Source organism: Carassius auratus, chromosome 18, assembly GCF_003368295.1.
Source record: "Carassius auratus strain Wakin chromosome 18, ASM336829v1, whole genome shotgun sequence".
Lineage (NCBI taxonomy): Eukaryota > Metazoa > Chordata > Actinopteri > Cypriniformes > Cyprinidae > Carassius > Carassius auratus.
Window position 1 is genome coordinate 9928775 of NC_039260.1, and position 15018 is coordinate 9943792.

A 15018-nucleotide genomic window follows, 5' to 3' on the forward strand; every position below is an offset into this window, starting at 1 on the left:
ACAGCTCCCCCCTTCTATTCCCGCCATCAACTGACCTGGCATTACAAAACTTTTCTGAAGACAAAGAACAGACAAACACTCACACACACAAACAGACTCACACTACAAACATAGCAAAAATACCTACAGTCACCACCAGGGGCTCTGTTTAGACTTTATAACAACAGTGTCAGTTTGGTGTCAGCATCATAGTAGTAAAAGTCAATAAACATAAAAAAAGAAGATAACAGAGCAATCAGAATAAATCATTGACATACCAAAACATTTAGTTGATGTAAAAAAGATACTTGTTTGACTTCATCTGACCAATCAGCAGAAAGAAGATGTTTATTAATTTTTCTACCCCTGAATGAAAAAGGAAGCTGAATTCTTGTTTTTTGAAAAACATAAATGACAAAATTAAAAGGAGCCATTTTTCTACTTTCAATATTAAAAAAAAAAAAAAACTGAATAAATGATACATGGATTCAACAGCTATGGTTACATACAATAATAAACAATAATGGTCATAAAAACCATAAGGATTTCCAATTAAAAGTTCTTTCAGCCAAGTGAATTGCTTTGTGTATTCAAAGGCCAAATTGAATTGTTCACGAAATTAACTCAACAGCTTTTCACATCCACTTAGAATAAGTTTATTCCTGAATTAAATCAAAATCCATTTCCTTATCACCAGAGCTATATTATTATCCAAATCATAAGAAGGTTAACAAACATACATATCCAGTCACAGTGAAGACAAACACTGCAAATGGAAATTGCATTACATATGGAAAGTCCATAGACTCCAGATACACAAATACACAGAGGTGACGGTAACAAGCGCATGCAAGAACAGGCAAGGAATGCTTTAATGGTCTTACATTTCAGAAAAAAGCAAACAATAGGGCTGCTGTGGACACCCTCATCTCATAACAAACACACAAGAGCTGATCGCTGATTGGTCGCTGACAGCAACTCTTGGTGCAGTAATTAGAGAGAGAGGACTGAACCAAATTGACTACAAAACCACTGCGTGCCATTGAAGAAACATCTGTGCACAAGAAAAACAAGGCAATTATGCCAAAGGGTGGAGAAGACTGTCCTCCACAGAGAGCCGGACGGGCTTCAACAAGCGACACGGAGAGGCTACGCCACCATCAAACCAACACTGAAGAAGTGTTCAGAAGTCCAAATCATTTTAGTGAATCACTTAGTTTGAATGGTTAAAAAAAATGGTTCGATTTCACAGGGTCAGTCAAAATGTTCTGTGATTTGTGAATTGGTTTGACTGAATCATTAGAAAGTACCGGTTCAAAGCAGGTCAGGCATCACTTGCCTTCATCGCCCACAATTCATTCTTATTCTCCCCCATTGTAGAATTAGTTTCTACAAGAATGGCCTCAACTTTTTTTGAAAACCTTCAAGCTCCAAGTCAACAGAAATCAGTCTTCACAACCCACAGTTATTCTGTAATGTGAACCATTTCAGTGTAAAAGCATTTGCATTGGGGGGGAGGGGGGGGGCAAGGCAGGACTTTGGCAGGATTTGATTGTGAAAATTGTTTTCTATATGCAAGGTGGTGGAAAGATGAGTTGGCAAAAATGAGGGCTTGTTTAAGGGATGTTCATTTTAACCGGATAACCATTAATCGACCGTTAAGAATTTTGACAGATTAATACAATCGGTTAAACTGTTTAAAAAGACATTTATCTATTTCAGTAATTTATCAAAATATTTAAAAGGGTTTTCTGCATTGTTAAAATAGGCTACGCTGTGTTCCAATCTATATGATCCCTTCACTGTGTTTACAGCTCCTTACTCCCTGAGCAGGGGTTTACTTCACTTCAGAACATGGACTGGAACTGGAAACTATTGATGTAGCCTATTGTTGTAGGGTTGTCTCTGTTAATCTGGTCTGTGAGCACAAATGCATTCGGGGGCGTGGCTTTGGACAGCGATTTCAGGTAGGGGGAGACGTTCGCTTTCAGTGCTATCAGGCTAATGTTAGCATTTTTCAAGATCTATTGCACCTTTAAGTGGACAGTTCCTGAGGAGTTACCATGTAAGTACACTGGTATTACAGTTGTGCACCAACTCCAACTCCTCCCACTTTACATATCCTTAACATATCCCAGGTATTTACATTACCTACCCACTCCACCCCCTGGATCCCATTTCCACCCCTAAACCTACCCATCTCCACCCCTTGGATCAAATGCTTCCAATTACTCTTATACATATTATTGTTACAAAATGTAGTTATATAATCCTGTTACACAAGCACTTGAGGTTGTTACGTGTGTAGTTACAGAAATATTATAGCTGTAGATCCTATGTATCAATATATACACATTTAGTTACTATGTAAGTACACAAGTATTAGGGAAACTTAATATACCCCTAAGTTCCCTCGTCTATCCTTGCCATTACCTTGTTATTCTCATAAGGTTCAATCTTTTTCACCATTCAACATTTGTTCCTCATGAACAAAGCAAGCGGGCGACAGTAGGAAAATGCTGGGGTTTCGAAACATTGACGGGAAGTGTACACAATCAGACAGGTGGCAGCCCACTGCTTGTTCCAGTGAGTTCTTTGGAGAACACAGATCAATCAGTCGGATCATTAATACATCCTTTCTGCTGTGACTACCAGTCGTCCTCTTTGTCCGGCTGTTTGAGCCTTGGATACAAGTGAGTAACTCCTCCCCACCTCTGCAAAGGCAAAAACACGGCATTCAGACACAAGATTACCATACTGAACAGGTGTGCAGAGGAGCAAGTGCTGACACGATGTGGGCGGGACTGTCGAGAAGAGCCTGTATCAGCAGCGCAAAGGGGAGTCAATGGAAAAAAAGGACACTCACTATGAGTCGCCCACTGCTGTGGATTAAATATCCCAGTAGGGTAGCAGCATGTCACCCCTGTTCTTTCTCCTGATTGTCAGATTCAAAGAACTCCACCAGCAACAAACAAACAGTCCAGCTATAACAGAGCACAATTCTGAGGAGGGTTGATTTCCTCTGTTTGTTTTCAGGCGGAGGGAAAGGGGAGGGAGAGCAGCTCTGCCACAGCTTCTCTGAGCCTGGGACTTGCACGGTCTGCAGGTTTCTTGAAGGCTGGGGTGGGACTGTGGGAGAGCGCTGTAGTGTTCTCATCCATTATGTTTTTCCCACCATTCTTGTGTGCTTGGGAGAGGAAGAGGGAGCAAGCATTCATAACAGTAGTCCAATTTCCCAGGCATTCCCAGTCAGATGTAGGGGACACACTGGCATTCATATCTTCTGACCTTATGACTACAGAGATAAGAAATCATAGAAGATATTTTGTCCCCAGCCAGGTGGTTTTCTCACATTCTACTGACCATATTAACAAAAAAGGGCCATTTAGGGCATCAAAGTACTATTGTAATATCTAGCCAAACTGAAATCCTCAAATTAACTCCAAATTATCAAAGAATGTCTGCAAAATGAATAAACATATTTATAAACTAGTGGTCAAGCATCATGGTTTTTAAATGCTAATGCCAATAGCAAATAAAATGTACACAAATTGTACACAAAAGAATAAAATAAAACATAACCCAAAAAACTTCTCTCAAAAATAAGGTGTGTAGGAACCACATCCTTCATAAATACATACAAACACACACACACACATATATATACCGACCAAAACGGATTTCACAACGGTCAATATACAAACTTGAAGGGACAAAAAAGAACATGGATTTTACCCCAAATTTACTGAAACGTCACCAAACATTGAAAATGGTTTACCATTTACTGATCAAAATTTCTCAATATTGCCAAATAATCACCCTGGCTAATATATAGGCCTACCACTGCTGCACAATAAGTCATAGAAGAGCCTCAAACCTATGGCCAAATTATATCAATCCATCACTAGTATAGATACAAAAGTACAAAAATGCATATATCAGCCAAACAGAAAATGGGTACAGTTACATATAATGTAGGGTTCAAAAAGAATATTTTATAGATGGGTTTAGCTCCTTCCTTCCAGAATATCACCTTAAGTCACAGAATTCCTTGTTTTGTCTTCAGGACCCTCCATCTTCAGCTACTTTCAATGCCTCTGATCCACTGGTGGACAGTCTAGTCATAACTCTCTCAACACAACATAGATTACACTAACCAAATATTTACCTGGCAAGACCCTGCCATAGAGACAGACCTCAAGTTCCCAAGCAAAGCTAACAGTATCCCTCCAACTTAGCGTTATCTTATGCAAAGCTTCATTCAGTTTCACCATACACGCCGCTATTCATTCGAGTCCCATGTGAAGGAATGAACCCTATCTTAAATGCCAGCAGATGTGAATCCATCAGAAATAAAAGCTGTAATGAATCAAACATTAGCGAGATCGAGTATGGTTGGCAGGTTCTTACCTTTCTGGCAGTCGTTTGAAGTCCAGCAGCGGTAGCTGTAGTTGTCATTGAAGCTGGTCCTAATGCACTGCGGGCTATCCTCCATGATACCTGGACAAACATCACCGCATTCTTTGGACTGCTTGTTCCCAGCGATGTAGTTGTTAAACTCTGCATCCATAATGAGTGACCAGTCCACCGAGTCCAAGTAGCACAGCTCCGGGTTCTTTTCAATTCTTATCGCGCCTCTGGTGATGTTCCTCAGGTTGTAGAGGCCGATATCTTTCAGGCTGGTCATTTCGAAGATGACCAGGGCGTAGTTGTAGAACAGGTTGCGTCCCCGGATGACACTGAGGTTGGGGAAGAGCATGCTGAGGCTATCAAGGCCGGAGACTCGGAACAGGAGAAGGTAGTCGGTGACCATGGTCAACTTGGGGAAGGACAGGGTGCGAAAGTGCTCCTGGTTGAGGTTATTGTTCTTGTCTCCAATGAGGAGGATCTGAAGGTAGCCTTCCACCACCGTGCAGTTCTCCAGCTTCTTGAACTCACTGATGTCATTGCGGATATCAATGTGAGGACCACAGACTGGAAAGGAAGAGAGAGAAAAGTACAGTTAGACTAATATGATCAAGACATAACTTTTTAAGGGTTAGCAGCCAATAGCCAAATAGCTATTTAAGCTGCTTTTTGTTGTTGATGATGTTGTAGTGAACTATAATTCGATTTAGCTACATTCTGTCAAATTGTTCACATGCATGTTTGATTAATTCATATTTTTAAGTTTTATTTGTCATTTACACAATCAAAAGTAACAACTACAAGGAAAAACTACAGATATATTGGAATATAAAATTAAATTAAAGAATATTTCAATAAAAAATTAATTGAAGCTTGGTTCAGTTCTTATCAGGATTTTGAGATGTGGACACTGCATTTAAAAATTAATGCAAGCTTGCAATTGCTTGAGGAGGGACGGGGTTGAGGCAATCCAAATCGAAGGAAAAGTCAAGCATGCGTCACCACCAAGTTTGATGTTTCTTGCTGAATTTGGTTCAAATATTGTTTAAAAATTAAACATACATGGATGCATCATTCAAAATAAGATTAAAAACATGCTTTTGGAAAACAGATTGGCTTGTCCTATATACCAACCAATATGATCAACATGTGCATGAGTAATATTATGAAAATCGATAAAGGCTTATATTAAACAAACTTCAAAAATTATAATGCAGGTAAACAGTAGCATGAATCTAACACATGGGACGATATCATACGTCAAGAAGGTTTACATTCTCACTAAGTGAGTAGAGTATTTCACACCACAATCAAAAAACCTAAGGGCTTCGTCCTGGATGGGGAAAGAGATCAGCAGAAGAATAGTCTTGACATATGAGCTCCTTTGGCTAAACCTTTTATGTTCTTAGAGAGGCTTAGGTCACCTTCTCTGATAGAGACAATATCGTAGGGCCTCTGTGAGACAAATGGAGAAGCTTCTCCCTGCCATGTGAAAAAAACAACACAACCACGGCTGCCTGAGCACATGGTCCCACACAGAAACAACCTTATCAATCTCTTTTTACAACCACGCTCTAAACAGCCCTCTGAGAGGTCCAGAAGACAGTGAACTTTTGAGAAATGGGGGAAGGTCAAAATTACAACAATCTCAGATTGCCTACTGTGCATTATTCTGACAGGAGTGGAAACCGCTTTCCCTGACAAGAATTTCCTGCAAAAATGACACGCTTCATGAATCTAAATCCCATTTGAGGTTACCGGTGTGCCAAAAATAGCGAACTCGTTGTTTAAAAATATCTTTATTTGCTCCTCACAGTGTATTCTACTCATCCAAAATTAGAAAGGAAATCATTGCTCCACGAGAAAATAGTATTTGCTTTCCCGTATCATCACAAATGCCCCAGGGCTGCAATCGGGAGTTATGTCTCCTTTGTTTCATTGCAGGATTTTTTTCTCCTCCACAATCCCGGGAGAGGGAGGAGAGCCGAAGTGACTCACACACAAAGACTAATTTGTTTGTTGGTAAAGAGAGACTTTAGTCCTCAGTTCCGGTTGGATCCATTAATAAATTCAGACGGCCTGGCAAGACACAAAGAGGAGGGAGACACAGAGTGGGAAATAGACAGTGATACGGTGTCAGTTAAACAAAAGTAGACCAAACTGAAGTGAAAAAAACACTTGACAAGAGGATATGCATTCATTCACATCGAAAACACACATACACACACCAAATAAATAAATAAAGAATATGTGCAACGTGCTTAAATGCTTAAAAACATCTCCTAAAACTGGCACAAAAGAAGCGTGAAGCCGACTGACACAAACGTGCCCACCAGTTGACCTCCACACTGAATCCTCCAGGATGACCCAAGGCCAAAGAGCTCAACCAGTTCCTATTTCCCTCACAAAGATCCGGCTCTTCCGTAAACACAGGCAGTCAGAGAAGCATCTGAATCCTTCTCCACATTGTCAGGCTGCCGTTGCTTTCAGCAGGTCAGATTAAACGATCCAGTGCAACCGGGCTCGACAGTTTCCTTCTAAATGCAGGACTACACATTTTCAAAGATCACCCTGCAGAAATATTGATTTCTTGCTCACTTTTGGAACAATTCGGCTTGCATAAACTTTTAAATCTCTCTCGCTTGCGGTTTTTTTATAAAGTTTGTACTTCTGCTTTGCAGAGGAAATAACACAAACGGAAATTATAAGACTTTTTGTGTTATTGTTCGAGAACACAAGAGACTTCATTTAAAAACATGCTGATTATAATTATTATTTACAAAAATAAAAATAGTAGTAATTATTATTATTAAATACTGTTTTTATTTAAAAAGAAATGCACAAATAGGTCTATTGGTTGTCACACTTCAGCGTTATTAATTGATACTTAGATAGTATCAGTCAGTCTCTATACCCTCTAGTGGAAAATTGTTCCTTCCCACTCAAACAAACCATAACAAATTGAATTGAGAATGTGTGTAGTCAAAAACACAAGTGAACCCCACTCATTGGCCGCAAGATATACGAGTGAGGACATATGTGGCTTATTCTCTTCAAATCATAACCTCTAGGGTACAGATTGAATGACAATTACAGTCATTATGAACCACCTGCATCACACTGGCTAAAACTAATATTGTGTCAGTCATCTGAAATGAAATCTCAGAAGCGCTACAGTGGGAATTATGTAAATGCATGTTTGAAAGTAACAGTCACAAAAGCTTATTCCACTTTTTAAGAGAAAGAAACATAATACAAAGGTAAAACTCTCACATCCTTCCCCCAACACCTCAACATTGAGAAGCAGTTTTAAGGTCCTCAAATTATTTTCCCAAGGAGAATCATCAGGAATCAGTTTATATTATCTGGCCCCAAGAAGTTATGTGCTCAGTTTTTGTTCATGTCACCTGAACTTCTTGTCTTACCAAGATGCAAAATTCAACTGCAAATCAAAAAAGCCTACAGTGGTTGGGAGAGTCCTTCATTCACTGTAGTTTTCACACCATGGTACAAACAGACTGGCCTGAAATCCAACTCCTGCCGTTTACATGTGATAACCTTTTGCAGGCCATCCACAGGAATCCCTGTACCTCTGGGAGAGACAAGGGAAAAACAAGACTTCCATACTGTCCTTTCCAAGATCCAGTCTGTAGCCTATTGGCCTTACCAAACATTTGTCCAAATGAAAAAATACACAGCTATTTATTTGAAACCAAAAGCCCCACACTACAGTACGTCTTAACTGCAGCTGCTAAAGTGACCAAAAGAAAATGACGACCCTTGTGGGACCGATTTATATCTTCAAGAGATTATCAGAGGTTACTGAAACCACCCAGAGTAATCGTTCTCGGAAAACAACACAATTTTAGCAGTTTTCCCGCACTTCAATCTGGTGGAGCGTTGTTTTGATGCTCAGTTACTCACAAGATAAGAAGCCAAATCCACTTGAAAGCGACCATCACTATGCAGAGCATTTGATGTGAGAAGGCACTTTTATATATGACCAATGTTAAAAAGTTTTGGGTCCTACTCCGTAATATTTTTGAAAGAAGGCTACCTCTGACCAAAGCTGCATTTATTATTAAAAACAGTAACATTGTAAAAATGTTAAAATATGTATTTTCTATTTTCATATATTTCAAAATGTAGTTTATTTCTGTGATAGCAAAGATAAATTTTCATCAGCCAATACTGCAGTCTTCACTGTCACAAGATCCTTCAGAAATCATTCTAATATGCTGATTTTGTGCTCAAGAAACATTTCTTATTATCAATGTTGAAAAGCATTTTGCTGCTTAATAATTTAGTGCAAACCATATTATACATATATATATATATATATATATATATATATATATATATATATTTCATTCTTTTTTTTTTTTTTTTACAAAAGAATCATTGATGAATAGAAAGTTCAAAAGAACAGGTTTTTTTTCTTTTTTCTTTTTTTGATACCAAAATATTTTTTATAATAATTTACATTTCTTTAAACATATTTGAACTGTATTGAACCCATATTTTTATTTTATTTTCCCATATTGGTTGATAATGGATATTTAATTGTGATACTCACTCCCACCATTTTTACATTTAAATTATTCTTTGCCAAGTAGAAGTTTAACTTTATAAAAACAAATAATTTAACTGTTAAACTTTGTTAAATGTAATCTTAAACAAATCTCCACTTTCCATACTGGACTTTTTTTTTAATTAGCTTTAGTTAAAAAGTTATATTAATTTATTCAGAAAAAACATTTTCAATTTTGGGTTTTAAACATTTATCAACCATTAAATTAAAATAATTATTGGTATCAGTTTATCAGTATCAGCCTGATTTGTGTCTGTTGCATCCTTTACTTTCACTTATCTTTCGTAAACTTCTGCCTCAGCAACATACCATGTTGTTCCATCTTTCAGGCAGAATTTTGCTAGCTGAGCATGTGAAGGGGGGCCAGAGGTGTTGTATTACTAGTTGGGCTCTGACATATGAGCTTGTGCTTTTGAAGTGAGGGCCACTGAAGGGAAGTGTAGCACCAGACCAGTGGTCAGATGACTTCCAGCATGTAGAGGATTAAACAGCAGTTGAGGTGGCAGGTGTGAGTGCTGTGGAGCACAAACTAGGATCTTGGTCATGCTCTCTATGCCCACTTCCTGCGGAGATGACTCAATACCCCCATCGCACTATGGTGACGCTACTCGAAGGGACTTCTAAACAAAAGTTAGTTATTAAATGAGTGCAACAGTCACTTCCAGAAAGTAATTTTGTCTTCGACACTGGATGGGATTTTGACTTTGATACTGGGTGGCATGTCCTCACGAATCCTTTTATGGCTTGTTTCCACTGAGCCAGTATTCAGAATTCAGTGTTTTGAAACAACATGTGGGAAAGTAATTTTTTAGGGGAATTGTCCCTATAAAGTGGATGAACACTTTTGTGCTGAATAAAAAAGAAAATATTTTGAAGAATGTCGGTAACCAAACAGTTAGCAACATAGGTAGCAACTGCCTTCCATAGTATGGAAAATAAAAAAATTATACGGAAGTCAGTCAACTTTTTGGCAACCAACACTCTTTAAAATATATTCTTTTCTGTTCAACAGCTGAAAGAAATTCATACAGGTTTGCACCAACTTCAACAATGACAAATTTTTCATTTTCATGGGAACTAACCCTTTACATAACAAAATATTCACACTGTGGGAAGCTGTCAGTGTGTAAGCAGCTCGCTGAACCTTTAAGATTGTTCGACTCTAGCATTGAACATGCAGGCACGAACTAGCACAGTGACACCGATTCGGGGCGGCGGGAATGACTCAGAGCTCTGCGCGGCACCGGATAAACAGGCACGAACGCTCCCACACTAATGATGAAGCACAACTCAGCAGAACCAGAACAGAACATGGGATGGGGAGACACAAAGAAATGTGAAGAGAGTAAGAGAAGCGTTGGTCACTACAGCGCGCATCTGAGTCATAGGAAGAGACTCAGTTAGCCAGAGGGGCGCTTAAACACACCAGAGAAAGCATTTGATGAGTAGGATGCTCTGTGGAAAAAGGCAGATAAGTCTGAAGTTCATTCCTGAAACTTATTCGGAGCATCTGACGCAGCAAAAACTCTAGCATGTAGGCAACACCAGAATACCTAATACCACAGACTAGGAAAAGATGGGCTATCAAATAAACAGCGAAAGATGTCACCCACTATATGCTCCTATTACAATATCTCACCTCGGTGACTGCCATTTCTCTCCTGCTTTTCATAGGCAATGGATACAGTCATAACAGCAGATCAACCCTTGCGTTTAGTAAGACGTGGAGGTCTGTGAAGATACGAGGCTGAATGTAGGAGTGGGTGATAAAGAATAATGTATTTTTAATCTCAACTTTTAGCCACATCTCTGGAGTACGAGGTGCAAGGTTTCAGGAAAAGCTGGCCCTCGCTGGGACTTTTAAAGTCTGTGCGTGTGTCAGCGTTTAACAGCAGCAAACGTTGTGACTCGCACTCCGCCGCCAGGCTGTCCGGAGGCCGTCCGTGTGAACGGCTAAAGCCCAATAAAACCGTTCACAAACTCGCTACTCTTCAAATCAACAAAACCAAGTCTGTTTCCCTCGACATGTATTTTTACATGTTCTATTTTCAAACCTCATGTTTCTCCTCTCGCTCACTCGCCCTCTCTTTCTCAGTGAACCATGGAGGCTTGTTTGCCGTATACTTGGAAGAAGTGGCATGGAAAGTTTACTGTGGTAAAACTTGAAAGGAGGCTAAATTACATTTTATTAGCCTTACCAGATTTTTTAACTGAACAGGATGAAAAAAAGACCAAAGACGACTTCTCCATGGAGCATGGCCATTAATTTAGGATGGAATATTTTATTACCCTTTTACACAGTATATGAATAATTCTGCAATAAGCCTGAAGTGAGATATATAATTATATATATATGCACACACAGTATATTATTTGTATTGGACAAAATTTCACTATCAGTGCATCCCTACTGAAAAAACATCTAATTGCCAAAACCAACTATCTTCTTCATAACCCTTAATTATTTAGCTGGTGTGAACTAACATCCTACAATTTTTTTCTATTCCTATACATTCTATTTCTATTCTATCATACCCAGCCTAAACATAACTGTTCATTGCTAATCAACCCTTTAAAGTCAGAAAGTAAACCAAATCAGTGAAATCAAAACTTGTGAAATTGACCCAAACCCAAGAGAAGAGAGATATGAAACCGGTTTTGCGCCGATTGAGGTCAGTGTGTCAGTGGAGTGTCTTTTCAACACTTTATGAGACAGAGATGCACAGGACAATGCAATGATGGAGTCCACGAGTGAGAGCTTACCCCCCACATAACCCTCTCTCTATATAGGGCCAGTGCTGCTGGTCTCTGCAGGGTGTGAGAAACAGACCCCCCTGACATTCAAAGTGGCCTGGATGTGGGACTGGCCACTTCGGTCAATGGCCCTGAATTGCATCCTAACTCCTTTTGAATGTAAATGTGAGTTTAACCCAAAGAATGGCCCACCTTCATTATGCCACAATGCAGCCCCCACACAATCACAATTAGGCATTTGATGACACTAAAGCTGCAAAAACATTACAAATACATCCACCTACAACCACAAGATGTTTTAAAACAACGGAAGGCATGAAAATTGACAGCAGGAATAGCGTTATCAGACGCCTTTCTTGAAACTATTGAACATATCACTATCCAATTAATTACTAAATAAAAGAGACTGAAACAAAGAATTTAGGCAACCTTCCTTCCAAAAAAAAAAAAAAAAAAAAACACCTCACTAAGTCTAAATCCAATTGTAATCCAATAAATATTTTGATATCCACAGTTACAAACCATTTCAATTTTGTTTGTAGTTCAAAAATACAGATATTATCAGATAATCAAAACTTGTCAAACCAAACCCTGTGGGCTGGGGATTTCATTTTGGCATAAATATTTTAGTCCAAAATGAGCTGATAAGGAAAAACGATGGATTTACGGATTTATTTCGTTTTCAGGTTTGCCGTCTTGACTGTAAGGTTTTCTATCGGATCATCTCTTACAGTGTGCTGCGACCGTGACAGAGGCTCAATTCAGTTAGCCAGAATGCTCTGACACTGCAGTCTCTCGGCCAACGAAACATTCACTCATTTTGAAAAAGACAGATCGACCGTGAAGTAGGAATTTACTTACTTTTTATCCCTATTCTCTAATGTTTATAACATTAAAGTAGTGCTATTCTGTGGAACACAAAAGGAGATGTTAGTGGCTGACAGCCTCAGTCTTCAATGACTTTCAGAGCATCTTTTTCATGCACTGAAAGTAAACAGTGACTGGGACTGTGATTCAGCTTTACACCTTTTTTGTGAGCCACAGAAGATGGAAACCATTCAGGGTCAGTAAATTATGACACAATAACCATTTTTGGGGGGGAACTGTCCCTTTAAGCCTCATCAAATCTCTAGTATAATCCCAAACACAAAATCTATTTTGAGGTAAGAAAGTACAAATGTATGGTTTATAATTCGATAATGGAAACTTAATTACAAATCTGGTATCATCTGAATCAGCAGGTTCTCTCGTTTAATTTGATATAAAATATTCACATCTACATGTTTTTATATAGAACTACAGACAATAAAGCAAAATGTGTTACAAAACTCCCCTTTATGACCCTCCTGAGGACAAGCACATGGTCAGCGAATCTGAATATGACCGAGTAACGTTTACATTTACTGCCTGTGTGGATTAAATATGACCTGAAATATACATATTATAGAGGCAAATGCTTTATATATGGCAATTATCACGTAGCTTCAAAATACCAACGTTATCCATCTTATGAATAATTCATAAAGCACGCTAGACTTACAACACATCCGATGTCACGACAATTAACTGATGGGCCTAGAGACGTCAGAACGAAAAAAATCTAAAATGTATTGTTAGTCTGAGGGAAAATCTAAATTTTTATGAAAGAAAGAAGTCATAATTCACTAATAAACTTGGTCGTGTGTTACTAGGCCCTTTTGAATAGCTATAACGTTACCTGAATATCTAAAGCAACGCATGCAGGTAACTTAACTCGTGCTTGACATGAGTCCATAAACAAACGCGAGGAGACTGAAACGATGATCAATAAAGGTATCCATAAGACAAGACTACAACGATATATGGAGTCATTTTCTCATTAGAATAATTAAACACAATCCTGATTTACCTTCTCCATGCGCAGACCACAGGCAGATGGTGGAGAGAAACAGCAGAGGACCCCAAAATAAGGTCCAAACATCCCTCGCCGTTGTAGATCTCATTCCTAAAATTCAGGTTTCCAAAAAAATCGAAAGCTGAAACCGCAGCAAAGCGCGACGCTGGTTCCTGTAAGCAAGCAAAAAGTCCAGAAGAATCTGCTTTGGGTGAGCAGATAGTTCCTTTACGTTACCCGTTAAGATAACGGGAGGCGAGGAGGGAGTAGATAAAAGATATCTGGTAATAATTGTAGAATTTTCCTTTAATGGAAACATTAATATAAATTAAAACACTGTGTTATTCTTGCCAGCAATTAAATGATGCAATCGTATGGGAGCCACGATTTTCACTCGACCGAAAATCTGCATCTTCAGCCTCCATTTCTTGTAAACCCGAGAGGGGCGCGCAGTACGGCCAGCGGAACGAGCGCGTTCTCCTCCAACAAAAACACCTTGTGCGAATGAGGCTACGCCAGTGTGATGAACTACGATATACTGATGATGTACGGAGGAATTCTGAGGTCACGTTCAAAGAGCCTGACGACTCGGATAGCGTATTAACCTATGAATGAAAGCTTCCCGACAGGTCGCGATCCAAAATATCCTCCAGCACAAAAATGGTTCACCAACTGCTCACTGCTCCTTTACAGTCTTCACGCGCTCTCACGGTCGGTATGTTTTGCGGTAAGAAATAAAAAACATTTGCCGAGGTGCAAGAGTAAGCAGCTCCCGAGCGTGTTTTTTTTTTTTTTTTTTTTGGTTGTCCGCACCTTGAAAAAAAATCACGACTTGTTTGACATAAATAGCTTGTGAGCCTAGTGTGTGATTCTCAAGTGTCCACGGACTCCTCCACGACTCTTCTGACGGTCTCCGCTCAGTAGAATCACCGCCGTAAACAAGACTCGGCTTCTCTCACAGAGAAACACGCCAGGCATCAGAGAATGCCAAAACATGGACTGGAACACTGGACCAACTGGCGCCAGCACACCATTTCATCTCAAACGTCAAGGTGACAGGAACTTGTTTTGTTGTTGTTTTGGTGTATTCTTAACTAATGATGTCTACAGCCACGAACTCAATCTATGTCTATATAGTAGAAAATAGTATTATAGTTGAATAATAACTTCATTTTCTTCTAACTTGTTTCAGAATTGTTTTAAACATTTTACAGCTGATTTGAAACAATCTATATTGTGTGAAATGTTATATAAATATGTGACTTGAATTAGCTTATGTTCATATTTATCATATTTTTTATATGTGGTGGTATAAAATTATGTTTCTCCATAAAATAGCCTACTAAAGCGCCAAAATATCTGACTGTTCAAAAAAAAAAAACTATATATATATATATATATATATATATATATA

At 38.9% G+C, this 15018-nt stretch overlaps 1 protein-coding gene across 2 annotated transcripts in view; it reads right to left on the reverse strand.

The window, feature by feature from the left end:
- The window catches only part of LOC113118396 (insulin-like growth factor 1 receptor), an 85977-nt gene extending 71310 nt beyond the window's left edge, over positions 1–14667 (reverse strand). The window contains exons 1-2 of one of the 2 annotated variants that reach the window (XM_026287523.1): positions 13620–13713; positions 4390–4953 (exon numbers count right to left, since the gene is read on the reverse strand). In XM_026287523.1, the coding sequence (XP_026143308.1) occupies positions 4390–4953; positions 13620–13713 (658 nt within the window). Of the gene's footprint in view, positions 1–4389; positions 4954–13619 lie in introns of both variants that reach the window. The other variant, XM_026287524.1, reaches the window with a different exon arrangement.
- Between the last annotated feature and the right edge of the window lie 351 nt (positions 14668–15018).